Here is a 26800-nt window from a genome sequence, read left to right as displayed (position 1 = left end):
ACTTGCCAGCCTTCCTGTATTTTCTTCAAAGAACATGTGTGTTAGCTTGGGAGGAAAAAGTGAACTTTATTATTTTAATATGCATGTATAATCATTGCCTGGAAAGCCTCATGCTTCATGCTCCACCCTGAATGACAATAGTGCTGGCAACTATTTGGTTGCCACCTTGCCACCTTGCTCAGACACTCAAGTCTATCTGAATACACTATGATTAGTGCAAAGACTCTGGAAGTGACTGGACATTTCAGGCCATATCAGTTCAGGTGTGAACTCTCTGAAGGAGATTCAGACTCGTTTGTTTGGTTGTTTGGTTTCAGACAGGGTCTCACTATGCAGCTCTGGCTGTCCTGGAACTCACAAGAGATCCACACCTGGGATTAAAGGCGTCTGCCACCACACCTGGTAGACAGACAGACTATTTAGTCCTATTTACCATCTTGACTATAACTTGTCACCCATCATTGAACAATGGGTGACTGGGTGAAGTGACATGATGATCCATGTCTGTCTAGCTCGTTTGATTAGGTGATGTGATGATCTGTCTAGCTGGTTTGGATGAATCAAACAGAATTGAACTTTAGAACTGAGAAGTCCTGGTAGACCAGGAACACCCTTGTATGTACTTCAAGGTCCATTGGAACCTTGTTCCTTGATGGCTTCTGTCCACTGCCCTGCTCCTTCACATGGCAACAGTATCTCTTCCTGTACCATACGTGCCTCCACAATCCCCTGTGGCCTTGACGACTGCCATCTGAATCATTATACCAACCCGTTTGCAAGTTGCTTATTGGCTGATTCTCCCTCGACTCTGACTAAGGATTTGCATTTTCCTTTTGTTTTCAGCCTCCCTTTTGAGGTTAACACAGTCTAAACACATCCAAGCAATCTGATGCTTCTGTACATGATTGTCTGTGAAGGCAACACCGATATCTCAGCATCGACAAGCCATCCAGCCTGGGCTAGGTGCAGTCACTAAGGACACAAAGAAACCAAGAGAGAATTAACGCCAAACTTCACTGCAATCTGTCCACTCACTGGAATCACTTCCCTTAGAGAGTACAAATGCCATGGTGCAGGGAGGGGTTGGGTCTGTCTTATTCACTCAAATAACCCCAGGAACTGTTGAAGCAATGAATGTCTGGCAAGGGAACCCCAAATTTCATCTCTTCCAACTCTAACTACAAACACATGCTCAGTTTGGTGTGGGGGTGACCTTGCTCTCATTGCCCTTTCTCTTCCTTTTTTTTTTTTCCTTCTTTTTCTTTTTTCTCCTACAGTGCTGGGGGTTGAACCAGGGGCTTTGAATTGGCTAGGTAAGTGCTCTGCCATTAACCTACATTCCCAGGCCTTAGGTTTATGAGACCTGACTCTTTCCATGTGCCCAGGCTGGCCTCAAGTTCAAGATTCTCTGTGCTGAATTACAGGCAGGAGCTGCCATATCCAGTAGTACGCTGCCATTTCTCCCCAGCTTTCTTGCCTTTTTACTGAGATCTAAGAATTAATGGAAACCAATGGGTTTTCCCAACAGCCAGACACTAACTACTTTACCCCTGTAATCTCTTTAGAATTGTACTTATGTTTTGGAGGTGGCATGCATGTTTATACGTATGGAGATGCACATCTAAGTACGGAGGGCAGAGATCAGCCTTCAGTGTCATCCTCAGGACGCACTATGAAAAGTGCCTCTGGGCAGCATGGGCTAAGGGACAGAGATGTGGTCCAAAGCCATCTGTGAGTGTGGCTGCTCTGCTGAAAGCACAGTCCTTGGCTGCAGGTGGCCGGGTGGAGGTCTTGAGGGGACAGGGACAGACAGATGGTTTGCTCTTCTCTTCAGGGAAGCCTTGGACTGGAGATCCAGGTAGGGAAGTTAGTGCTGCTAAGTGTGGGATTCAGATGCAACAGGCCTGTTCATTTTTTCTCAGTTCACATTTTCCCTTCTCAAGTCTGAAAAGAAGCAAAGCTTCCCCTGGGCTTAGTCAGCCCCTTAAACTGCTGCCATCCCTGACATTAGCAGAGTGGCAATGGGCAGGATAGGTGTTTAACACAGCATGATGTAAACTGTGCTTGTGATGAAAGAGGCACTGACAAACAGTGGAAGCCGACACCCTGAGAACAGCTCGGGCTATGAGGTCATGTGGTACGACAGGTAGGCCCTTCTGTTTTCTCAGCCCTGACATCTGATGCCCTGCCAGTTATTCAATAACCAGAAACAAGGCTGGTCCTCCAAATTCCTGAATCTCCCTGGGGAGGGAGAGAGAGCAACCTGCTTCCAGGCTGGTGGACTGTGGGTTTGATCAAGGGCACCCAAGGAGAACTGGTGCTGGAAACCTGCCCCCAGGAGAATGGGCTGGTGGAACAGCACACAAGAAATGCGTTCAGAGGCCACAGATACCACTTCTGTAGGGAAAGAGGATTCTGAGTTCTATGGGACTCAGCCAAGCCTGGGTCCCTGAGGAGAAGTCAACCCCAACCCCATCTCACCCCCATCCTCTGCAGACAACTAAGGAAGCCGCCAGTTCTCATAACTTATTTTTTGTGTGCTGGTGTTGGTCTTTTGTTGTTGTTGTTATTGTTTTAATTTAGACAGGGTCTCTCTATGTAATCCTGGCTCACCTTGAATTCTTTATGTAGACCAGGTGAACTCACAGAGATCCTGCTGCCTCTGCCTCCTGAGTGTTCAATTTAAAGATGTGCAGCTCCACACCCTTTTCTTTTAAAAAGGTTTGTGGGAACTGGGAGCGGTGGCACACTGGCCTCTAATCCCAGCACTTTGGAAGCTGAGACATCTGTAAGGATTTAAGGCCAGCCTGGTCTACACAGCAGGCCCCAGGCCAGGCATGATGAGATTCTGTCTCCCAAACAAACAAACCAAGGAAAGAATAGGTGGGGTCTAGAGAGATGACTCAGCGGTGAAGAGTGCTTGCTATTCACTCAGGAGAAGTGGAGTTCAGATACCAGCACCCTTTCAGCAAGCCAGGAATGGTTGATACAATGCCTATAACCCCAAATCAAGGAAGGTGAAGTCACTGGATTAGAACTAGAAGAATTGGGGTGGGGATGGTGAGCAGGGATGGAAATAGTCAAGAAAAAAAAAAAAAATCTTGCAAACTCCAGGTTCAGAGAGAGACCAGACCTCAAAAGAAATAAGACAGAGTGGTAGAAACCACATGGTAACCACCTCTGGCCTTAGTGAGTGCACACACACACACACAAACACACACACACACACACACACACACACACACACACACACACACCAAAAAATTTAAGAGATTAGTGGGTTAGGAGAATGCTGGTGATATAGCTCCATGGTAGAGCACTTGCCTAGTGCAGCCCAGAGTTCAATCCCTAGCACAAACAAACAAACAACAACAAAAATCACTGGGGGTATTGTTAGAGATTGCTTTTCTGTTTCTGAGGAGAAGATGGTTTAGACTTCATATGCTTATTTTACTTCCAGTTGTATGCCAATGATCAATATGCAATGATTTAAAATGATTAAAAACATGAAATATCTCCATAAGATACTATAATTACTGCACAAAAAGTATTTTTCATAAAGGTTAATATTTTTAATATTTCATAAAGGTTAAGAGAACAGTTAAGTCGTTAGGGGCAGGAATATGGTATTTGCTCATAGCTGTTGTGAAGGGCCTCAAACTGTCTTAAAGTAACAGAACCATGTCTCAAAGGTCCCGAGGATGGAAGTCCAAAACCAAGGTGTGAACAGGGCTGCCCTCTGCTTGTACCCTCACAGGGAGAATCCAGATGGCGTCTTCCTCTCTGTCAGTAACCAGCAATGTGTGGTCAGGCTCCAGCTTCTGCCTCCATTGTCATAGGATGCGCTTCCAAGATGGCTTCCAAGGGAGCCTGTCTAATTAGTAGTCCTTCACCATGTCCTTCTCCCTTGATACCCTCTCCTTGAGCATAGGTGTCTACTAGCTTTGTGACAGCAGTCCTATTGTTTAAGGGACCACTCCATTTCATTTGGGTTATTACCTTAACTAATTACATCTGCAATGACTGTTTCCAAGTAAGGCCATTCTGAGGTACAGAGGGTACGGAATGAAGAACATTGTAGGGGACACAATTCAACACCACAGCTATAATCAGATCAAGAGAAAACAGCACGTCCGGGCTCCAGACAACTCCCATCATCCTTTCCCATGAGCAAAGCTAACTCTGCCTTCCCAAGAGAGGAGCAAGGCACTCATCCATTTGTTCTTCCAGAATGATTTACTAAGTTAGATACCCCAGTTGTGGGCAGGACAGGCAAGATGTGACCTCCGCTACTGGGGCAGGGGGGATATTAGAAGGCAGTCATTTTGGAATTCTTTATCCTACTGAATGCAAGTGCCGTCTAGGCAATTTGGGGCCAGGTACTCTGTCCCAAACCTCCATTGTACTATATCCCATGTATTCATAGATGAGTTTATGGTGCAATAAACCTCAGCAAGGAGAAAAACAAATTCCTAGTGATTAAAGAACAACACACTACATGGTGAATGGCATATTGCCTGCCCTAAAGTCAGGACAGCAGAAGGGAGGGCCCTCAAGCTGCAGAGTGGTTTTTGTTTGTTTGTTTGTTTGTTTGGTTGGTTGGTTGGTTGGTTGGTTTGGGGGTTTTGTTTGTTGGTTTATCTGAGAGTATCTTAATTGGGCATTTTCATTTTCAACATGAAAATCAGTGAGGCTCGGGCTTGGTGATGCAACACAACGGTAAAGCATTTGCCTAGCATGTGCAAAGCCACGGTTTCAGTCCCTCACACCGAAAGCCTATGAAGTTATATGCAATGAGTGATTAGCCAAAGGTTGTTAGGAAGTGAGAGGGCTTGCAAGAGCAGCTTCCGTTCAGCAGCACCTGCGGGCCCTCTCCCACGCTGGCCAGGAGGCGACTCCTCCAGGTGTGGCTAAAAGAGAAACACTAGACTACTGTATTAGGCACTTTTGAGTCACTGTGACCAAAACACCTGAGAAAACAATTTAGAAGAGCAAAGATTTACTTGGGCTCAGTTTCAGAAGATTTGGCCCATTGTGGTAGGAAAGGTGTGACACCATGGCAGCCAGGAAGCTGAGAAAAAAGGGTTCACTACTGGGCCAGTGTCACACACCCTCAGTGACCTAATGCAGCTAAATAGGTCCTACCTCCTACCTCCATCCTCTGTCAATAATGCCATCATGTTAATCCACTCACTAGGTCAGAACCCCCACGATCTGATTGTCTCTGGAAACGAATCACAGACATCCTCGGAGGTGTGCTATAAGCACCCCAAGATAGGTGCTTTACCAATCTTCTAGACATTCCTCAGCCCTGTCAAGTTGAGTCTACCAGTTTCTACCACTCCTGGCAGTGTCTCCCTTACCAGAGACGTACTAGGTGAGAGGACGGGCAGGGGCAGGTCTAGAACCCAGGTCCTCTCTCTTTGCCTCAGTAAAGCTCGCCACACATATTCTTTGGGTAACAGAAAAGAAGGTGGGTGTTGAGGGCACAGCAAGATGGCTCCACAGATAAAAGACACTTGGTTTTTGTTGTTGTTGTGTTTTTGTTGTTTTCTGAGACAGGGTTTCTCTGTATAACAGCTCTGGCTGTCCTGGAACTCACTTCATAGACCAGGCTGGCCTCAAACTCACAGAGATCTGCCTGTCTCTGCCTCCTGAGTGCTGGAATGAAAGGCGTGCACCACCACAGCCTGGCCCTTTTTATATATTTCTAATAATTTATTTAACCTTACTTTATATGCATTGGTGTGAAGGTATCAGATCCCCTGGAGCCGGAGTTACAGACAGTTATGAGCTACCATGTGGGTGCTGGGAATTGAACCCAGTCCTCTGGAAGAACAGCCAGTGCTCTTAACTGTGGAGCCATCACTCTAGTGCCCAGCACTCGTTGACAAGCTTTGTTAGGACCCAAGTTCTGTCCACACAGTAAAAGGAGTGAAGTAACTTTTTCAAGTTGCCCTCTACTCTCCATACATGAGTTGTGGCATACACATGTGTGCACACATACACATATATACAAAATGTATTTTTTTTTTACACAGGGCTGGAGAGATGCCTCAGCAGTTAACAGCACTGCTGCTCTTCCAGAGGAGCAGGGTTCAGTTTCAGTACCCACATGGAAGCTCACAGCCATCTGTAACTACAGTATCACAGGATCTGACACCATCTTCTAGCCTCCTTGGGTACCAAACATACATACTATGCACACAAAAATATGCACCCATACACATTAAATATTTTTTAAGTTAATGAATGTTAAAAATAGATATCCATGCTCCCAGATTTTCCCCTTGCAGCCAGGCCAACTACCCTTCCCTCCTACTCCCTCTCTGCCCCCAACACTGCCTCAGTGGATCCAACCTAAGCCCAGAGCATGCCTTGTAATTCTGTCCACTCCATTGCCGGTCCCAGGAGGCTGGGAAGGGACTTCCAGGGTTTTTCCTGGCTTAGACAGGCACTCTAAAGCAGGCTCTGCTACCCTGACAAAGCCTGCTAAGCTACTCCCATAGTTACTGACAGTCTCTCTCCAGAAGAGAGAAAGAAAAAGTCAAGATCACAAAGTGATCTTACAGAGTCCATGCGAGGAGACTGTGGAGCCCCTTTCCTGACAGTTGGGGAGAAATCTCCAGAGGGTGGTCCCTGGGGATTCATGACACTGATGTGTGTATTCAGGACATCTGAGCTCAAGGTGAGGCTCTGCTAATGACTAGCAGACTTGGGGCTTATCACTTTACTCTTGACCCTGTTTCAATGGCTATAAATTAGGGTCTTGCTCAACATTCATTCAACAAACCCTGCTGGCACTCCTATAACATGCCAGCTGCCATGTAGAATGATGGCACACATACTCCCCCAACACACACACACACACACACACACACACACACACACACACACACACACACTCTCTCTCTCTCTCTCTCTCTCTCTCTCTCTCTCTCTCTCTCTCTCTCTCCTCAGGGTACGTGGAATTCAGACTATTAGTGATCAGGAGGTGGCTCCTTAGTTAAATGGTCATAATATGTAAACAATGTCTCTACTATGAGGCTCTCATGCCATTTTTGTTTTGTTCTGGCTTTTTGAGACAGGATTTTTCTGTGTAATTCTGGGTCTTAGAACTCATCCTGTAGACCAGGCTGGTCTCGAACTCACAGAGATCCACCTGCCTCTGCCTCCTGAGTGCTGGGACTAAAGGTATGCACCACTACCATTGCCTGGCAGGAGAATAATTTTTAAAATAGAATTCAAAATGCTTCTGAGTTAGTTTTGCCATGTCCCAGCAGGTCAGCAGCCTCTGTGACACTCTGGGGAGTGCAGTGACTGGCCCTAGGTTGCATCTCTCTCTGGCAATGGCACAAGAACTCTTCAGTCTGTTGGCCATCATGCATTATTGGGCAGGTCCCTAGATTCCTGACATCTTCTTAATCATGATGGCGACATAGACTGGTGATCAATATCTCTCTCTCTCTCTCTCTCTCTCTCTCTCTCTCTCTCTCTCTCTCTCTCTCTCTCCCAAGCTTCTTTTGGTGATAAAAGCTGAAGCCAATTGAAACTGACAGTTCTGTGTTCTTAAGCAAGGACCAGAGATCATGTGAAACACACTTCTGAAATGTTGGTTTTTAAAAAAAAAAAAAAATCTAATCTTGCCTCAATAAAAATGACATCATGTCACTGTGATCGCACAAGAGAAAGGCTTGAGAGCTGCTGGCAGTGGCCCAGAGTTCAGGGGTTACAGTGGCTGCACTGAATTCCCACGGGAAAGGTGGAGGGGGTACTGCCTTTCAGGTGAGCGCTGCAGGTTGTCAGGTGTGCAGAGGAGCAGGAGGCATGACAAAGTTCCCCTGAATTTTTCCTCAGCACTGGCCTCCTCCACACCTGCTCTCTCACATGCCTCCAGGGCCCAAGGAGCTTTGGGGTATGTGCTTTTTTTTTTTTTTTTTCCAGCCAGCTGATTTTGAGGGAGTAAGGAGACAACAGCCAACCTGGGGAATCTCAATGAGAAGTTAGTTTCTCTCTGGGATCACAGACCCAAGCCAAGCAGGGAGACAGCAAATATTCCAGTTCCGCTCTTGTGGTGTGGCACCACTAGATGGTCAGAGCCAAGGATGGCAGTAGAAATGCCAGGTAGCCCACGAGACAGCTAGCTGTTCTGCGTGGGAACTCATGTGGAGCTGGGAACTAAGTTTCACAGCTCCTCGGTTTATCTTCTACAACTGCCCACAGCAATCCCTCGATGGGCCTATGAGGGAAAGGAAGACTATAGCATAAAGCCACAGGCAGTAGGGCCGCTTGTCTTTCTTTCTTTCTTTCTTTCTTTCTTTCTTTCTTTCTGTCTTTCTCTTGTTTTTTGTTTTGTTTTTCGAGACAGGGTTTCTCTGTGTATCTCTGGTTGTCAATGGAACTTGATCTGTAGTCCAGGCAGGCCTTGAACTCAGAGATCCACCTGCCTCTGCCTCCTGAGTGCTGGTATCAAAAGCATGAGGCACCACCATCCTGCTGAAGAGCCATTTCCCACAATTCATGCTTTTGTATACTGAAAATTTCTGAAAATGTGCATTTATTTTAAATTAAACCATCTATCTTTTCGTCACAGGCTACATGGTCTCTCCTCCCCACCTACCCCTGTCCAGGGTACAAAGTGTCACAACAAGCGAAACTCGGAAATTGCATTTTACTTGAAGGGTTGGGCAGAGGGAGAGGCAGAGATATGGATTTTATATTAAAGGAACTATGATCTGTGTGGAGTATTATCCAAAGCGTACAGATCATGTTAGGTTTCAATGAGCGGCAATAGAGCTGAGGCTGGGAGTGGTAACAAGCCTTCCTACAGCCTCACACCATGAGGAGGATGGAAGACACACATCTGGCCAGTCATGGTCACTTTACTTTCCTAGTACGTCCCAGTTCAGTTCCTTTCTGGCTACCATTCTGGTCCAGGCCATCTATACCTCTGACCTAGACTAACGCCACTGTGTCTTATGTGGTCTCCTTGCCTCCATCTCTGTCTACTTTAGAGTAACCAAAGAGATCCTTTAAAAATATGAAACAGGGGCTGGAGAGATGGCTCACTGACTGCTCTTCCAGAGGACCCAGATTCAATTCCCAGCACCCACATGGCAGCTAACTGTCTGTAACTCTAGTCCTAGGGAATCCAAGGGCAACAGATACCCAAGTAGCATACAGACACATATTCAGACAAAACACTCATACACATAAAATATTATAATAATAAATAAGCTGAAATAGGCTTATACATTAAAATAAAAAAAAAGCCAAAGCAGATTGCAAGTGTGTGGCCCAGTGGTAGAACCTGTTCTTAGCATGCCAAAGGTTCTAGGTTTTATTCCCAGCACTGAAACATACACACACACACACACACACACACACACACACACACACACACACACACTCACACACACACGTCTAATAAAGCACCCTATGTGCACCATTTGCTTGGGTAGTCAAACACTGGGCCACCATACCTTCCTGTACTCTCCCTTGCTTGTTCACGTGTACCATCAGAGGGTTCTAGAGCATGCAGACACAGCCCTACCCATGTACCTGCTCATTGCAAAAAGCTGCTCCCTGGGTGTTCATGGGATGTCTCTTTCCACAGCACACGGTTGAAATCCATGCCTCTCCCACTTTGTACCTTGACTCTTCATCAAGAATGAGCCTCTCCATCCCTTTCCCATGTCCTATGTGTGCTCTCTTAGACCAAGTGTCCTTTTCAGCCCCACTTTCTGTCTGACTTCCACCTTTCCACACGGATTTTTTTCCTGGAGCCTCCCTGGAATAAAGACAAGAGATCCCCCATGAAGCCTGGAGAGGTGGCTCAGTATGTAAAGTGGCTGCTATGCAAGCATGCAGACCTGAGCTGGTGTCCCTATTATAATCTCCATTATAACCCCAGCACTGGGAAGCAGAGACTGAAAGGTCCCAGAAGCTCAGTGGTCAGCCAGTCTAGCTCTCGCTGAATCGGTGTGCTGGAGGTCCAGTGACAGACCCTGTCTAAAAAACACCCAACAATGACCTTTGGCCTCTACATGCACATGCACACACTTGTATACATAAAACACACAGGAAAAAAAAAAAGAGAGACTAGAATCTCTTGCAGACAGCAGGCAAGAGATGATGAATGCACAAGCCATGGGAACGGGTGAAAATTTACCTCAAATCTATCAGCGAGTGAAAGGGGAAAATCTATAATACTCAAGACCCCGAGTCTGGGTCATTCTACACAACATTGTTCTAAGATTCTATGTTATTACCAGTTTTTAGTCAAAGCACTTGGCATATGTGGGTGTTATTGTACCCTGCCTCTTCTTTATTGTCTCAAGGTAAACACTTGTGATTCCTAAATGCCTAAAGAGTGAATCAGTATTCTCCTGTTCAAACCAGCAGAGGCCACATCAAACAATAGCCCACAAGCTAGTATTAATCATTAAATAGGTACATAGATGACTACACAAGCAAAGGAGCCATTTTCCATGTCTTTCTTGTCTATTTTTTTTTATGAAATTAACAAAGCATAAACTTTGTCGTTGACCTGTTCAGAAAATAGTTGCACTTTCTTAACCATTCAGGACTTGTTGAGTTCAAGGCTCACAGGGCACATGTCAGGTGGGAAAGTGTTCCTTCTTTGAGGCTTCCCCAGCCACTGAATAATGGCCTGAGATTTGCATGTAGCACCTGCCTTCTTAATATTCACACACCGAAGGAAAATGGACCTTCCCAGCCAGCGCTGGTAGATACAAGTGTCCGTGGTAGGATTACTATGCTGTAGCCACCCCAGGGAGCAAACTAACCAGTGGTGAGGGGGATGTCCTGGGCGCACTGACTCTATCCAAGGTGAAACCAAGTCCAGTGAAACATGGGAAAACACAGCTGTCATTGAGCCTCTCCGTCCCTTTCCCATGTCCTATGTGTGCTGAATGAAACCCTCTTGGATAAAAACTGGGGCTCCAGCGTGACATGGGGTCATGGGCCTGCAACCCCAGCATTTGAAGAGGAGAAGGATTTGGAGTCCAAGGCCAGTTTGGGCTTCAAGAGGCCCTATCACAAATAAATGAAAAAAACCGGAGCTGGATCCTTGACGGATGCTGGATCGAGAGCATCACTTCCCACGGGTGTCAAACAGGAACCGTGTCTCACTTTCCCTCAGAAGGCATCTGCATGGCTGAACAAACAGGTGAATGAACAATTTAGTACATACAGTCAGAGGCCACAGAAACAGACAGCCATGTGTCCCAAGCTATGCCAGTCTCATGCACTACCTACCAACAGCAGTGTCTCTTGCCAGCGAGGCCATAAATTAGATGGAGGAGCCAGCCAGAAAGGTCTCAGAAGCTCGGGCCTGCTTGTGTGTGTGTGTGTGTGTGTGTGGTGTGTGTGTGTGTGTGTGTGTGTGAGAGAGAGAGAGAGAGAGAGAGAGAGAGAGAGAGAGAGAGAGAGAGAGAGAGAGAGAAACAGAGAGACAGAGAGAGACAGAGACCGAGAGAAAGAGAGAGACAGAGAGAGAGAGAGGAGAGAGAGTGTGTTTGCTTGTTTGAGTATCCCTCTAGAGCCCTGGGTCTCCTTGAGCCTGGCAGGGTGGGAAAGGGGCATCCCACAGCCCCAGGCCAGGCCCACCCACATCCTTTCTGATGTCCTTGGCTCCATTCAGATGGTTCCTCTCTGTGAATCTGGGGCTCACTGCAATGAACTCGAGCTCCATGCCCTTTCTGCCAGCAAGTAAAGGCTAGCCAAAGGCATGGGCAGGAAGACCCTCCTCCCTGCAATAGGAAGTAAGTCAGGTGATCTTTAAAGCTTCCTCCTGGCCTCAGAGCTGCGATTCATTTAGCCAGGTTGAATTTTCCGGTTTGATAAATACATGCATGGTCCAGCTCATTACAGTGCTTTTCCATTCAATATTAACAACATGTGAATGCTTTTGTTTGTTTGTTTGTTTTGTTTTGTTTTGTTTTCCGAGGCAAGGTTTCTCTGTGAAGCCCTGGCTGTCCTGGAACTCACTTTGTAGACCAAGCTGGCCTCAAATTCAGAGATCCACCTACCTCTGCCTCCTGAGGGTTGGGATTGAAGGTGTGTGACACCACGGCCAGGCCAGCGTATGTGTTTTTGTATTAATGAAAGTACTTACGTACCAGAGATACACATATAAGAAAAATAAAAGCATCTAAATATGTACATTGTGTTTATAAGTTATTTTAAGTATCAGATATACATATGCCTATATGTATACATACATACATATATTAATACATGCTAATATATATTCACATATATGTTTTATATATAACTTTCTTTAATAGTAAGAAAATCGAAGGCCTGAATTACTATGTCACACAGCTAGCAATTGAATTAAGCTGCAACTTTTGAACTCAAGCAGTCTGGCTCCCAAGTCTGCTATCCCACTTTTTCTGAGCACACATATGGCTCTATGCTCAACATTCCTAATGCAAGTAATCATCAAGTCAGTCAAATCTCAGCTGGAGATCACTTGCCACTCCCAGAGGAAGGCTCTATTTAAATAGCAGGACATTGCCCCTGTGACTTTACAGCCCCCTTTATCAATCAACCTCATAAAACCACAGGTGTGTTGGGGTGCTCTATAAAAACAGGTGTTTGTGTGCTGCAGCCACACTTAACCCAGGGTGTCTGAATATGATTACTAGTTACTTCTTGGCTCCGCAGCAGAATCTTCCTAGAGAACCTGTCTTGAAAAAGAAGCTGGAGGGCAGAGGAAGCAGGAAGTAGGGCCCCACTTCCCAGGTATTTGTTGAGCTTGTGCATGGCCTGGGTGAGGGCCCACCGGGTTCACCTGTCCCAGGTGTCCTCCTCATTCTTTTCCAGCCTCCCAGGAGGATGCACAGCCTACCCACTGGCACTTTTACCCTTTCTATCTGCTTTGCAATGATGGGACCTGCCTGCCCAGATCTTACTTATTAACTTTACATAGATATGGCAGGCTGCGATTGCAGGAGAATTGTTTGGGAGTGCAGTATCTCGCTTCTTCCCACGTACCTTACCCTGGGAATTGCTTTGTACTTGCACATTGCCATGTGGTGGTGTGTGTTTAATAACCATCAATAAAGATAGGCCTGGGAAAATATGGACAGACACAGATTCCTCTAGAGGAGAAGCCAGGAGGGTGCTGGCTGCCCATAGGTGATCAAAAAGGTGTGGTCAAAAAATAAGCCTTTTACTAAGTAGTTAAAGGTTTGAAGAATATGGTTGGCCTGAGGATTCCTTGACTACACCTAAAACTTGTTTCCTTAAGTCTGAGTTCATCCAGTGTTCATTATTCAGATACCAGGGTGCCTATTCTGCAGCAGGTACTTCTCAAACAGCTTGTTTATTAGAGAATTAAGAAAGATGAAGAAGCCAGGAGGTGGTGGCGCACGCCTTTAATCCCAGCACTCGGGAGGCAGAGGCAGGTGGATCTCTGTGAGTTTGAGGCCAGCCTGGTCTACAAAGCAAGTTTCAGGACAGACAGGGATACACAGGGAACCCCTGTCTCAAAACAATCGAGAGAGAGAGAGAGAGAGGAGAGAGAGAGAAGAGAGAGAGAGAGAGAGAGAGAGAGAAGGAGGGAGGGAGGGAGGGAGGGAGGGAGGGAGGGAGAGGGAGGGAGGGAGAGAGAGAGAGAGGTGAAGAATGTGAGGTATCGCTTAGGATACAGCCCAACAGAAGAATGCTTGCCTAGCATGCACAAAGGCCTTGGTTCCAATCACTGGACCCACAAAAGGTAATTAAGTAAATAAATAATAAAATGAATGTCCAGTAAGAAAATGTAGGATGTAGAGGGGACATTTTTTTAAATAGAAGCCCAGAGCTTCACCAGGCCATGCTAATGAATAACATTTGGACAGTGAGCAAAATAGAAACCCGGAGTGTCACCATGCCACACCAATGAATAACATTTGGACAGTGGGCAGAGGTAGAAGTGACTGTTAAGGAGGTGGTGTGTGACCCTGCCTCCCACATACTCGGTGATCCAAAATATTTGTTGTGCAGAATTAAGCAACTAGTTGGAAATGGGAAAAATTTAGCCCTCACTGTATTATCCAAGCACAGTTAACATGTTTTATTTGACACAAAACAAACCATCAGGAACAATACCCTTCCACCCAGGTGACGAACCATCCCAGACACTAAGTCTATGACTGTCCAATGGCAAGACTTCGGGAGTAGATGAGGAGGATACAGATCATCCAGGCTCTCACTTGAACTTGAGTACTTGGTCCCCATGTGACTGTGGGAGCCTGTTGAGATTAAGGCCGGGCTGGATATTTGTGTGAGACACACATTGCCTGGCAACCTCCTCCAGGAGCCAGCAACATACTTGATCAAGAGGCCTTCTGTGAGATCAGGCCAGCCTGGCAGGCACCAGCATGTTTCCAGAGAGCTCACTTCCCATGGGCCCTCTAGGATTGCAGCCAAGCTTGGCCTATAGCTCCCACAAAAGGAAGAACTCTGCTCCCACTTTACCTAATGTCCACACACTGAGTAAGGCTAAGGGGATCCAAAACAGACTCCACCATGCCCACGTGGTGTAGAGGGGTGACAGATCAAAGTGAGGTTTTGCTTCCCCTTTGTTCTGAACCACCCCTCCACCTCTCTGGGGCCTCTTCCCCCAAGACTAACTCCAGGATACCATCTCTGCCCCCATTCCCTGTCACTGTGTAAAACCCTTTCCATTCTATGAGACCTGATCTATGTCTATTGCTCCACACACCAAACAGGACAGAGTGATTAACCACTGAGAAATGGCACATGTTCCAAAATTCTTCCAGGGACCTCAGTGGCAAAGCTGGTGCCATTTTCTGAGGCCTTTTGAGGAAGACTGTAGAAGACACCCAGGACCGCTTCCTGGGCTGGTCTCTAAGCTCAACATCTCAAAGGAAACGAGATAGTTCACACACAAGCACCATCTCTCAACCACTTGGGAAATCCAGTATTTGTCTTGCCAGTCCCTCTGATAGATGTGACATTGGCCCAAAGTTCAAGCAAGGTCTCTGTGTTCTAACCTCTTCACGGGCATTCCTAATGTCACGTTTTCTGCTCCTGAGATGAAAACAGCATCTGAGGATTCAGACTCAGGAGACAGAGCTACTCTCTCTCCAATCTTCCTTTTGGAGCAAAACAGATTAGCCATAAGAAAGAAGGCCATGTGGCTTGGCTTAGCTCAGATGACTGGGAGGGGGCAGCCGGCCTGTTCTGGGGGCCCCTACAAAACTTTCCTGTCTCCTGGAACTGTGAAGTCAAGATTCTTCCCATTTCAGAGAATACAGAATGGTGAGCAAACCTGGGCAAATCATAGTACAGAAAACTCTGAGGAATGCCTGGTAAAGGAGCCATGCTTCAGGCAACCCAGGGTATGTACCAGCGGGGCCTCCTCTTCCTCGATTGGAAAATCAATCCTCGGGTTCATAGAGATGGTTTGAAAATGTCCTTCTCCTCAAGAGATAGTGGGGAGAGTTTCTAGATGGGTAGCGCCTGAGTAAGGCCCAGGTTTTGCTACTCCCTCTTCAGGAAAGCAACCAGACTTGTACAAACCATTTCCCCTAGGCCTCAGTTTCCTCTCCGTTACATGAGTGAAGAATCTCTTTCCACTGTTGTCTCCAGCCCATGCCTTCCTATAATCTGAGATAATTGGAGGGCAGAGAGGAGCGGAGGAGATTGAAAATATATTGGATATTCATCTGTTTCTTACACCACACACACACACACTCACTGATGCAGTACTGGGAGTTGAACACAGGGCCTCATATATGCTAGACAAAACCTGGTAACAACAAGCTATATCCCCAGCCCTCTACTTTTTGAGACAGGATCTCACTCAGTTACTAAGGCCGGCCTTGAACTCTGTAGCTCAGGCAGGTCTTGACCTTGCAATCTCCTGGCCTCAGGGGGATTCACAGACCTACACCACCAGGCCTCATTTACATCATTTTTAGTCTTGAATTTTACTCAATTGATTTTTCTGGGTAGCTATATTTATTTTGGTTTCGATTTTTAGAGAGATTTGGTCTGATGTCACCATTTGAGTGGCTTATTTGCAAGCCAAATAATTGCAGAGCCTGGGTTTTTAGGGCCCAAGCTTCACCCCCACATTCTTAAGCCTTGGGCCTGTCCCCACACGCCTTAGTCATTAACCCAGCTAGAACCTCTCAAGCCCTGTGTCCCCAGGTAGCATCCTATGGTGTCTGGGAATGCCCTCCTCACCCCTGAGCCTGCAGGCTTACCTCACAGAGGCCTGACACTGCGGTGAGGCTACTGGCTATGAGCGCATGCCCCTGTGGTCCAGCCAAGTAGGAGAGTTGAGCAGAACACAGGCGCCCCACCCCCACCCTTCTAAGAAGGGCCTTCTTGGCAGCCATCCTCCTTCAGAGCCCATTAGGGAAGTGCACATTCCCTTGGTCTCACTGGCTCCAGTGAGTGTTAGGGGGCGGGGGAGCATTACAGGCTATTAGCCAATGTTGAAAGCCTGTTTTCCACCCCCCACCCGACTTCTCCTAGTACCGGCTGGGCTTGGCCAGGCATCAAGCAGGCGTTTTTGTTCAGAAGTGGCAACTTATTTTTATCAAAGATGGAATGCAGCCTTGCAGTTGTTTCCAATGCCTTTGCATGGCAACCAAACGTTTGTTCCAAGCATTCCCCAACCCTCTTTTCCCTTTCTCCATCTAAACACTGGGCAGGGAGCAGCTTAAGAAGACGACATTGCAGAAATTAAAACTCGTTATTAATGCCCTTACTTTAAAATGCAGGGTCTGGCTGCTGCCTGGAACTCTGTAAATCCTGCCCTAAAACAATGAGAGGACCACAGCATCGAGGCAGTGGGGGAGCTTGGGCAATGGCTCTGCTCACCCCACCCCAGGCCTTACATTGCTGCTCATCCTCTAGCCAATCCGCCCCTGTCTAGAGGGAAGGTGCCTACCAGGAGACATGGATTGCCTAAACCAATTCTGGTCACAGAATCTTTGGATCAGATGAGAAAGCTGTGGACCCTCCTTGGGCAAGAGAGTGATGCATTTGTTTATTCGAGAAATATTTATTAGACACCTGCTAGACATAAAGGGGCATATAGAGGAACAAATTCAAATTCCTTTTTCAGGGACTGTCCAGGTTATGAGAAGTTCTGCTTGGGAATTCTGTGAAGAAGTCAAAGACTCTTATCTGAGAAGATGATGATGATGATTCCAGTAAAGGAACCTGAAGTCACCAGCAGGCCAAATGCTCACGGCCAGAGCAGGAGAGTGGCCACAGGGAAAGTGATCTCCAGCTTCCTTCTTGTCCCAGTGTGGTGTCGCCAGGAGGAACCCACAGAAAACATGCAGGCACAGATGCCTGGAATGTCGACAGTGTCTCTGGACACTCCCAGCTGCAAGGAGCTGGCTGCTGCCCTGGAGGAAAGGCAAACATGTCTCTGCTCTCTCTGGCTTCATTTTTCTCACGGAGTCTGAAAGGGCTGTGATCAGGTGATATGTGTGGGGCTGCTCCCAGTACAGGTGCAGGGCAGGTACAAGGGGAGGAGAGAAATCCGCCCCATGTGTACTTACTCAAAGCTCTTTCAATAACCCTACCAGGATAGCTCTTGGCAAGGCAACAACCCAGTCTCTGGCAGGCTGCAGGGAATCGGAGTGTGAGAAAGTCAGTCATGCGAAGGAAAAAGGGGGAAAAAAGCTTTGAGTCCTCAGGCAAAATACCACCACCACCCCCCTTTCCCTAGCTCTAAAACAAACCCACAAAACATCCCCCAAAACCTAGGGGGAAGGGGGAAATCTCTCCTAGGCTACAGACATTTGTTTTATGCTTTAAAAGCAAACAGGTGAGAGAAGCCACCCTCGTGGGTGATGGGTTACACGGGCAGGCAGTGGAGCAGCCCCTGGTTGTGATTACTGGATACGATGTAGTATACAAATTCTGCTTTATGGACATTACACTGGGAGCAAAAAGACCTCCACTCAAAACACCCCTCTCCATGTCCCTCCTGCTTTGGGAGTGCAATGTGGCCGAAAAATGTTCCTTAGGAACCTTTCAAGCTCAAAAAAATCTTTCTGGCTTTTGAGTTTACTGTCCAAATGGGAGGGTGGACAGCACCAATTTGACATTTGACCAGGATAAGAGTCTGAAAACTCATCTATGAGTTCATTTGCAAAGCAACCTTGTTCTTGACACTTAGCAGAGCCAAGAGTCAGGGCTGTCATGGCCTTTGAATCTTATTGGGAGGGGGCAGCACACAGGCACAAATTTATGCATAATTTTTGGTCACATGGGCCTTCTGTCCCTCAATCTAAAAGTGTGTATGTGAAGTCACTTGCTTATTCTTCCAGTGTAAATACTCCTAAAGTGACAATAAATTAATTGTGGTTAACTCTTTGATCCATGGGGCTGCTGGAGGCTACACTGGGAGACCCTAACTGACTTGTTCATCCTCCTCCACGCACCTGCCAGGAACTAAAGCCTGAGAGGCAATAGAAACAGACAAAAAATATTAGAAGGGACAACTGGCATGCCAGGTTAAGAACAGACAGCAGCCAAAGTCATAACAGACCTTATTGCAGGAGGCTGGGAACCTGGTTAGGGTTAAAATGCTCCCCTGGACAGCTGTCCCCTGGAGATTCTGGGACAATGTATTTGTGGTTTCATTGTTGAGGTTTTTTTGTTTTGTTTTGTTTTGTTTTTTTAAGTCAAAGACTTAGTAGGAGCTTTAGTTTGCTGGGGCACAGCAGAAAGAAGGACAACTCCACAGGTTCATCACCTTTCACCATGAGGATTTCAAAAACACAGGAAAATCCCACTGCTTAAAAGGTGACCGGCAATTTTCTGTCATCACCACTTTCCCATCTGTTTAGAATATGAAAGAAGGGAGAGTCCTACCCCATTGGTCCAGGTTGCAGAGCAACAAAGAAGGCATTGTTTATCATTTCTTCAGAACAAGATAGGGCACAGCCCACCCTCCAGCATGGTAATATACACGCGCGCGCACGCGCGCGCGCGCGCGCATACACACACACACACACACACACACACACACACACACACACACACCACCCCCGTCCCCAAAGGGGCAAGAGAACAAGTGTGAATAAAGCAAGTCTGCCCCCTGAGGTAAAGGTTTGTTGCAAACTGGGGGAGGGCTGTCCCTGGAGGCAGGAAAGAAGCTTAGAAAGTAAAAAGGTCAGAACCTATTGAGATGGCAGAACATTACACCTAGGGCAAACCAACTTCCTTTTCACTCAGGTCAGCGGCCTGTGTGGTTACTGACCAGGTGACCTGGACCAAGAAGGTAGCATGTCAGCCTACATGTGTCACTTAGGAGCATTCTCTACTAGTCTGATCTCATGTGGTCGATCTCCAAGTCCTGCAGTCCACCCTTGACACTTGTCAGGGTCATCTTCCTAAGAACCCTGGTGTCTTTCCCCCCACTATGAACCTATTGTGGCGTTCGGAGTCCTTTTTTATAAAGCAGGATGTCTAAGGTCTTGTGGTGGCCTCAAATTTCTTCCTTGCCCTTCCACACATCCTGAATAAAGACCTCAGGTTCCCGAGATTTGCGCCGGGCACTCCCTTCCCCCGAGTCCATGACTCAGCATATTTCCAATGCCTCAGCCATATTTTTCTGAGGTACAAAACACAGATCCTCTCCACCGGTAACTTTACCATAACAGCTTAACATATGACTAATTCTCCTGGGTTCTCCACGTCATTTTACTCCTGTCTACTGCTCCACTTTAGGGCTCTCCCAGGGGAATCTTCTGGGAAATCTACAGATGGCAGCCATACCCACACAGGTATCTGGCAGCGGGCTAAGGCCACTGTCTCGTTCCACACATGATGCAGGTGTAGCTTTGTACTGCAAAGACACTCCTCCGATGACCCCCGCCCCTCAGAACACCATCCAAGCCCCCCAAAAGAAAGGAAAAAACAGAATCCCCAGGCATTGGTCAGAAAGTCTGATTCTGTGCGCCTCCGCCGTTGGTGGACTACTCCAAGGGAGCGGCCACTGTATCTCTCATCATGGTAATCCCCGGGTTTAACAGTGTCTGCCGTTCCATCATAAAAGAGAGAGGGGCTTGCCCAAGGTCATGCGAACCACTTCATCTCATCCCGGACCAGATCTGGAGAAATCATTCACATTATCTCGGTGGGAGCGGGGAAAGGGAGGGACGAGAGTGTGCGCCTTGTGTGCCAGGCCTCCCGGACGCGGGAAAAGCTGGGGGCGGGGATCAAACAACGTGCTGGGATTGCTAGCCGCCCGGAGTTCAGGGCGGCGGGAAATGTGAAGGGGTTGGGGACACCCGGGTGGAGGCAAGGGGCGGACGACCGGGGGCAGGCAAAGAGGGAGGCAGGCAGCCGCCGGGGGCAGCGCGCGCCGCCCGCGCCGTGCGGCAAATCCCCCAGGGAGGCCGCCGCCAGAGCCCTGGCGCTCCCGGCCCGGCGCCCGCCACGTGGCACCCGGCGGCGGCGGCGGCGACTCCTCCGGCGCGCGGCCCGGCCAGCCGGCAGCACGCAGTCGCCCGTCTCTTCCCCGCCGTCCGCCGCGGCCTCCTGGATGCAGCGAGGGACCCGGGAAGGGGCGGGCGGGCGGGCGAGCGGGCAGGCGCGCGAAGCCTCTGTAACCACAGCCGCTGAGCGGAGGCAGGAGGCTGACCCTGCCGCTTCCTAAGTGCGGTCAGGCATCTCGTGACCGCGGCGGCCGCCCGGGTCCCTCCCCCGCCGCAGTCGCCGGGGAGGTTTCGGCTGCGCTCAAACCCCAAGATCGGAGTCCGGGCTGGGTTGCTTGGGATGGAGTTGGGGGTGGGGAGCACGAATTCCCTGCTCGCCACCCCTGGGCGAGCGCTGCCCCACCCGGAAGGGCTGACCTTGGCGGGAGGGGTGGGGGGGAGGCTAACGCGGGGCCTGATCCCGACCCTCCACCCCCACGGATTCCTGACTCGCCCAGGCCGGAGGAGGGGGCCCCGGACACACACGGACACACACACACACATACACACACACACACACACACACACACACACCCCACACGCAGCGCGCGCCAATGAGCCCAGGCCAGGCGCAGGGGGCGGGGTTTTCCCAGGCTCGAGCACAGCAGCTGCTATTTACCTTCTTGGCTTCTCCCGGGGACTAGAGCCGTCCCCCGCTCCCGGCCGCCCGCCGCCGGCCCGCCTCCCTGCCCCCGGGGCGCGCGCACACACACACTCACACACGCACGCACACACACATCCTCTGGGTCCGGCCGCAGCCGCGGCGGCAATAAAACATCCTGGCACGTGCTCCGACTCCAGGCGCGCCCTCGCCGGCCGGCTGATGTCAAACTGCAGCTCGGCTGGTGGAGCTCTTAAAGGGCTCGCACGCCGGGCGCAGAGGCCGCCTATGGCCGCCCGCAGGGCGAGGAGGGGAGAGGCCGGCTCCCTGCCTGCCGCCTCTCGGTACTGCCAACCGAGAGCCTGCGGGGGAGAAAGGTATAGAGTGGCGAAGGAGCGCGCGCCCTTGTGGCATTGCTATCAAAGCCCCTCTTGTTCATTTTTCATTTGAAATTCCATTTCCTTTCTGCCCAGTAGGAAATTATTCTGATTGTTTCCTGGAGAAGCGTGAGGTCCAATGCCCCATTCCCAGGAGAGGAATGAGAAGCAAGCTGGGGGGCGGGGAAGGGGCAGACATCCAAAAGCCATCTTGCTCCAAAAAACCTGCCTGTGAAGGCACTTCTCTTTTGGGGTGGTGGTGGTGAGGGAGTGATTAGTTTGGGGGTTTGGGTATTGCTTTCCCCCCCTGCATGAGCAGTTTTCACTCCCCTGAGCATACAGAATTAGAGAATTCACTTTGGACGTTAGAGTAACACACCCTTGCGCGAGTTCCCTGGTTTTTAAATCACTAAATTATGTCTTTTCCTATATTTTCTCAAAATGTTTTTCAAATGAACTTACTATACAAAGTAGTTATATTGCACGTGGCAAAGACAATAAAAATCCAAAGACCTGGCCACAAAAGAAATAGACTATACCAAAGCCATGGCGGAAAAGTCCTTTCTAAAGCAAAGCCCAGAGGAGTCAGCAAAGGGTTAAAATCCTTTTGATTGACGTTGTAGCCTCCGGTGCCCCGGGCTCAGGCGCGCGCCATTGGCCGCCAGACCTTGTGCCTGGCGGCCAATGGGGGGGCGCAGTCCACGAGCGGTGCCGCGTGTCTCTTCCTCCCATTGGCTGAAAGTTACTGTGGGAAAGAAAGTTTGGGAAGTTTCACACGAGCCGTTCGCGTGCAGTCCCAGATATATATAGAGGCCGCCAGGGCCTGCGGATCACACAGGATCTGGAGCTGGTGCTGATAACAGCGGAATCCCCCGTCTACCTCTCTCCTTGGTCCTGGAATAGCGCTACCGATCACTAAGTAGCCCTAAGACATACTAAACCCTCAGCTGCTCAGTAGTTTTTCTTATGAAAGTCAAGTAAAAGGGGCATAAGCAAAAAAATATTTTTTGCGTGAAGGATTCCAAAAATAAAATTCTCTGGGGATTGAGAAGAAAGAAAAAGAGAAAGAAAATGCCAGCTGATATAATGGAGAAAAATTCCTCGTCCCCGGTGGCTGCTACCCCAGCCAGTGTCAACACGACACCGGACAAACCAAAGACCGCCTCTGAGCACAGAAAGGTAAGACAGTACCTGCGTCTCTCTGAAGCTATTACGTAGGCTATGCGCGGAGGGGCTCCTCGTACTTTTCCCTCTTAAAACCTCGGGGTGAAATGGCAGATCCCATGGGAGCTCAACCCTCACCCCCGGTTTTTTTTTTTTTTTTTCCTTTGCAGTCATCAAAGCCTATCATGGAGAAGAGACGAAGGGCAAGAATAAACGAAAGTCTGAGCCAGCTGAAAACACTGATTTTGGATGCACTTAAGAAAGATGTAAGTGAGCAATGCATATTATTATTATTATTATTATTATTATTATTATTATTATCATTATTATTACGAATGCAGTGGTATTTCTCAGGCACAAAGAACCTGACTCTTCCCCTGCTGTGTGAGGATCTTACCCCGCCAGCACTGCCTTCCCCTAGGCGGGAGGGAGGTTCGGGCCTCTCCCACAGGGCCCTGGGATGTGGGACATGCGGGCGGGGTTGGGGACCTTCAGAACAAGAGGCAGTTGACAAGGGGGGGTCTCACTTTCTTCCCTTGTTTCCTCTGCGTAGAGCTCCCGGCATTCCAAGCTGGAGAAGGCAGACATTCTGGAGATGACAGTGAAGCACCTCCGGAACCTGCAGCGGGCGCAGATGACCGGTGAGGACCGCGCGTGCGTCCCCTCTCTGCGGGTGTCCCTTTCGGCCCGCGGTGATTTCTTCCAGACTTCCGCCCGCGGTTGTGAGAGGCATTCAGCTACATTTTACTGCCTTGGCTCACTCCGCGTTCCCACGGTCTGGGTCTTATTTATAGCCACAACTCCCAAGTTGTTACTGCTCCGGAAAGGGAGGGAGAGGTTGTAGCCGAGAGGGTGGTGGGCGGCTTGGCTGTGGTGGAAGCTGGTGAGGGCGAAAGGACTTAGGACTGAGGCGGTTTGGGGCTGGATAGAAGCTAGGGGTCACTGGTTTAGCACCCGTCCAACCGCTGCCGCAGGAGGGGAAGTGGGACTTGGAAAGCGCCTTGGGTGGCATTGCCCAAGGTCACGTAGCGCGCGGGGCTAGAGGTGGCAGATCTGGAGCTGAGATCGGTTTAAATGGAGGGAGTGTCCTGGCTTATGTCGCCAACCTAGAGAGAAGGAGCTGGCTGTTCTTAGCCTACCCCACCCTCCCAACCCCAGATGGTTCCGGAGGCTCTCAGCGGGGACCTCCCAGGGCGGGAGGCAGTGGCCCCGGAGCCAGGGCTGTTTGGTGACCTGTCCTTTCTCCTTCTGGCCTGCAGCCGCGCTCAGCACAGACCCGAGTGTGTTGGGGAAGTACCGCGCCGGCTTCAGCGAGTGCATGAACGAGGTGACCCGCTTCCTGTCCACGTGTGAGGGCGTTAACACCGAGGTGCGCACTCGGCTGCTGGGCCACCTGGCCAACTGCATGACCCAGATCAACGCCATGACCTACCCCGGGCAGCCGCACCCCGCCTTGCAGGCGCCGCCGCCGCCCCCGTCAGGACCCGGCGGCCCCCAGCACGCGCCGTTCGCGCCGCCGCCACCGCTCGTGCCCATCCCCGGGGGCGCGGCGCCCCCTCCCGGCAGCGCACCCTGCAAGTTGGGCAGCCAGGCTGGAGAGGCTGCCAAGGTTTTTGGCGGTTTCCAGGTGGTGCCGGCTCCTGACGGCCAATTTGCCTTCCTCATCCCCAACGGGGCCTTCGCCCACAGCGGCCCAGTCATCCCAGTCTACACCAGCAACAGCGGGACCTCGGTTGGTCCTAACGCAGTGTCTCCTTCCAGCGGTTCCTCCCTCACTGCGGACTCCATGTGGAGGCCGTGGCGGAACTGAGGGGCTCAGGCCATTGCTCACCCTAAATTTCCTAGCCCACCTCTCTCTTCCGACGGACACTAAAAACGAACTTGGATATTAGGAGAGAAGACTTTTATAATTTGGTGGCTACTTTGTTGCTTTTTTTAATTTCTAAAAAGTTACTTTTTGTAGAGAGCTGTATTAAGTGACTGACCATGCACTGCATTTGTATATATTTTATATGTTCATATTGGATTGCGCCTTTGTATTATAAAAGTTGAGATGACATTTCGTTTTTTACACGAGATTTCTTTTTTATGTGATGCCAAAGATGTTTGAAAATGCTCTTAAAATATCTTCCTTTGGGGAAGTTTATTGGAGAAAGTATAATAAAAGAGTGAAGGCTTTTATGTCTTAGAACTGGTTATTTCAAAAATTGTAAAAGGAGAGTCTCTTGAAATTCATATTCCATGTAGTCTGGGAACCCAGAAATAGAATTTAAAATATAATATTAACGTTTCAAACAGAAACCACCAAACCTTTTTCACCAACACTCCACAAACTAAAAAGACCTAATTTTTGAAAAATTCATTTGATGGGGCTAAAGGACTGCAAAAAGAAAGAAAAGAAAAGAAAAAGCGTTTAAAGATAAACAGTCCCTATTTTGTGCCTTCTGAGAGGCAGTAAGGGCGACTCCGACTTAACTCCCTGGAGTAGCCACAAACCTAAGCCTCCTCAAATGTTGGGATCCATCCTTAGGTGCAGCATCGAATCCCCTAGCACCCGCGACACAAAGCTTTAACTGCCTCTCTGCACCCTCTTCAAGCAAGCTGAAAAGGTCAACAGATTCCTTCTGCCATGGGACAGCTAGTTAGACTCCCAAGTGGAGCCCGGGCCAGATGATTAACAGCAGACATGTGTTTCTGATAAGTTTCTGTGCTTGACTTTAATGGAGAAAGCATGTGGGGACCGCGCTGGCAGGCACACAGGCCGTTTTCCCCTTTTAATACAAACAGCAAGCGACCCCTTCGCTTGGTCATGCCCCATTTCCAGGCAAGATGTGGGCTCCAGATAGAAGCAAAAGGGTTGTCTCGGGTTTCAGCTCACACAACCCTCCTTAACAAGTCCTAACTCAAAGCGGACAGCTTTAAACTGTGCCAGGATCTGCAGGGAATTTCTTCCAAATCCCATCACAAAGGCTTGTCAGATTTTGTCAGATTTGGCCAGGTGTTTGACTGCATCCAGGTGTTGGGGAAATGAAAACCACGAGCCCTGCGAGACCAGACACATCAGCCGCGCTGTGGGTCTGGCCGGCGCGCCCTTCCTCCCCACCGCCGGCCAGTCCTCCTCCCAGCCCCCGCCCCGCCCGCCTGCCCGCCCTTCTCTCACCCCCCTCCCCCTTTCCCTACAGCGGCTTCTGGGAGAAGGATGAGGCGGGAGAGATCAATCTTTGAAGCTTTCCTAACAAAGATAAAGCCAACGATTTTCTGTCTTGTTTCAAAAGCCTTACCTCTCCCCCGCCTGGCTCCAGCCTTTCCCACAGGCCAATGTGGAGTGCGGCTCTACCACAGGGGTGATCTAGCAGACAGCAGCCGGTCCTTTCTAATATCTTCAGCCTCGACCCCTAGAGAGAGAGGTTTAAAAGATCGTTTTGAAAATTTGGCTCCTATTTGCCTTATTTTGTGTACAAGAAATGTGTCCAACACACCCTTTACCAAAGAAACACACACATGTCTCTTATCATTCCATTTTTCCTCGTTTTCTCTTTCTTTTAAATACAAATATAGTAACAATTGCTCCATTAAGACACCCATCCCATACTCAAATACTAAAATCTGGTAAGCCCGGTCCTCCGTCCCCCAGCAAGAGTTCTTAGCTTCTTTGGCAAAAATAATCCAGACATCAGGATCTCAATTTTATAAAAGTAATTCCTTTACATTGTTCTTTACAGGGCGGGGGGAGGGATGGGGATGGACAACTAAAAAGAAAATTTCAATTTCTTCAAGCATCTTTATTAATGTCACCAAAAGTATACACAGCATCACCCGAAGAAGCCAAGAAAGTGAGAGAAACATAAACCACCGTTGTTCTTTTGAAAAGAGCCCCTCTCCCCCAATTTGGGTTTACATTATTAGATGAAGTCTTTACAGTACAATACGGGATGGAAGAAAGACTACGTCCCAGTTGGGGACATTCATGTTCTTGAAAGCCACTGAACTCACGGCATCCCCTTGGATAAGTCATTTCCCTTTTCTAGGACAGGTCCAAGTTCATAAACAGAACAGATTTATTTCTTAGACACTGCTGCCTCCAGCATCCCTGCTGTTTCTTAAATAAGTAGCTGGGGGAGAGGTGAAGCGCCGGAGTTTATTCTGGCCTCCCTGCAGGTCCTCTGGGT

At 48.9% G+C, this 26800-nt stretch overlaps 1 protein-coding gene and 1 long non-coding RNA gene across 3 annotated transcripts in view; one reads left to right on the top strand and one right to left on the bottom strand.

The window, feature by feature from the left end:
* Positions 1-21169, bottom strand: part of LOC103164170 — a 32288-nt gene extending 11119 nt beyond the window's left edge. The window contains exons 1-5 of one of the 2 annotated variants that reach the window (XR_004769949.1): positions 21109-21165; positions 17562-17627; positions 16248-17405; positions 10809-11179; positions 9562-9790 (exon numbers count right to left, since the gene is read on the bottom strand). This is a non-coding gene — a long non-coding RNA (uncharacterized LOC103164170). Of the gene's footprint in view, positions 1-9561; positions 9791-10808; positions 11180-16247; positions 17628-21108 lie in introns of both variants that reach the window. The other variant, XR_003484890.2, reaches the window with a different exon arrangement.
* A 1090-nt stretch (positions 21170-22259) lies between these two features.
* Positions 22260-24812, top strand: Hes1 (hes family bHLH transcription factor 1). The gene is made up of 4 exons (XM_027412913.2): positions 22260-22646; positions 22802-22897; positions 23185-23272; positions 23891-24812. Exons 1-4 carry the CDS (start codon positions 22539-22541, stop codon positions 24439-24441), a joined length of 843 nt encoding a protein of 280 aa, XP_027268714.1. The 5' UTR covers positions 22260-22538; the 3' UTR covers positions 24442-24812.
* Positions 24813-26800: the final 1988 nt, after the last annotated feature.

Source organism: Cricetulus griseus, chromosome 4, assembly GCF_003668045.3.
Source record: "Cricetulus griseus strain 17A/GY chromosome 4, alternate assembly CriGri-PICRH-1.0, whole genome shotgun sequence".
In the NCBI taxonomy this organism is placed as follows: Eukaryota; Metazoa; Chordata; class Mammalia; order Rodentia; family Cricetidae; genus Cricetulus; species Cricetulus griseus.
Note: the sequence above shows the minus strand (reverse complement) of the source record. Positions and strands in the feature narration are given on the sequence as shown.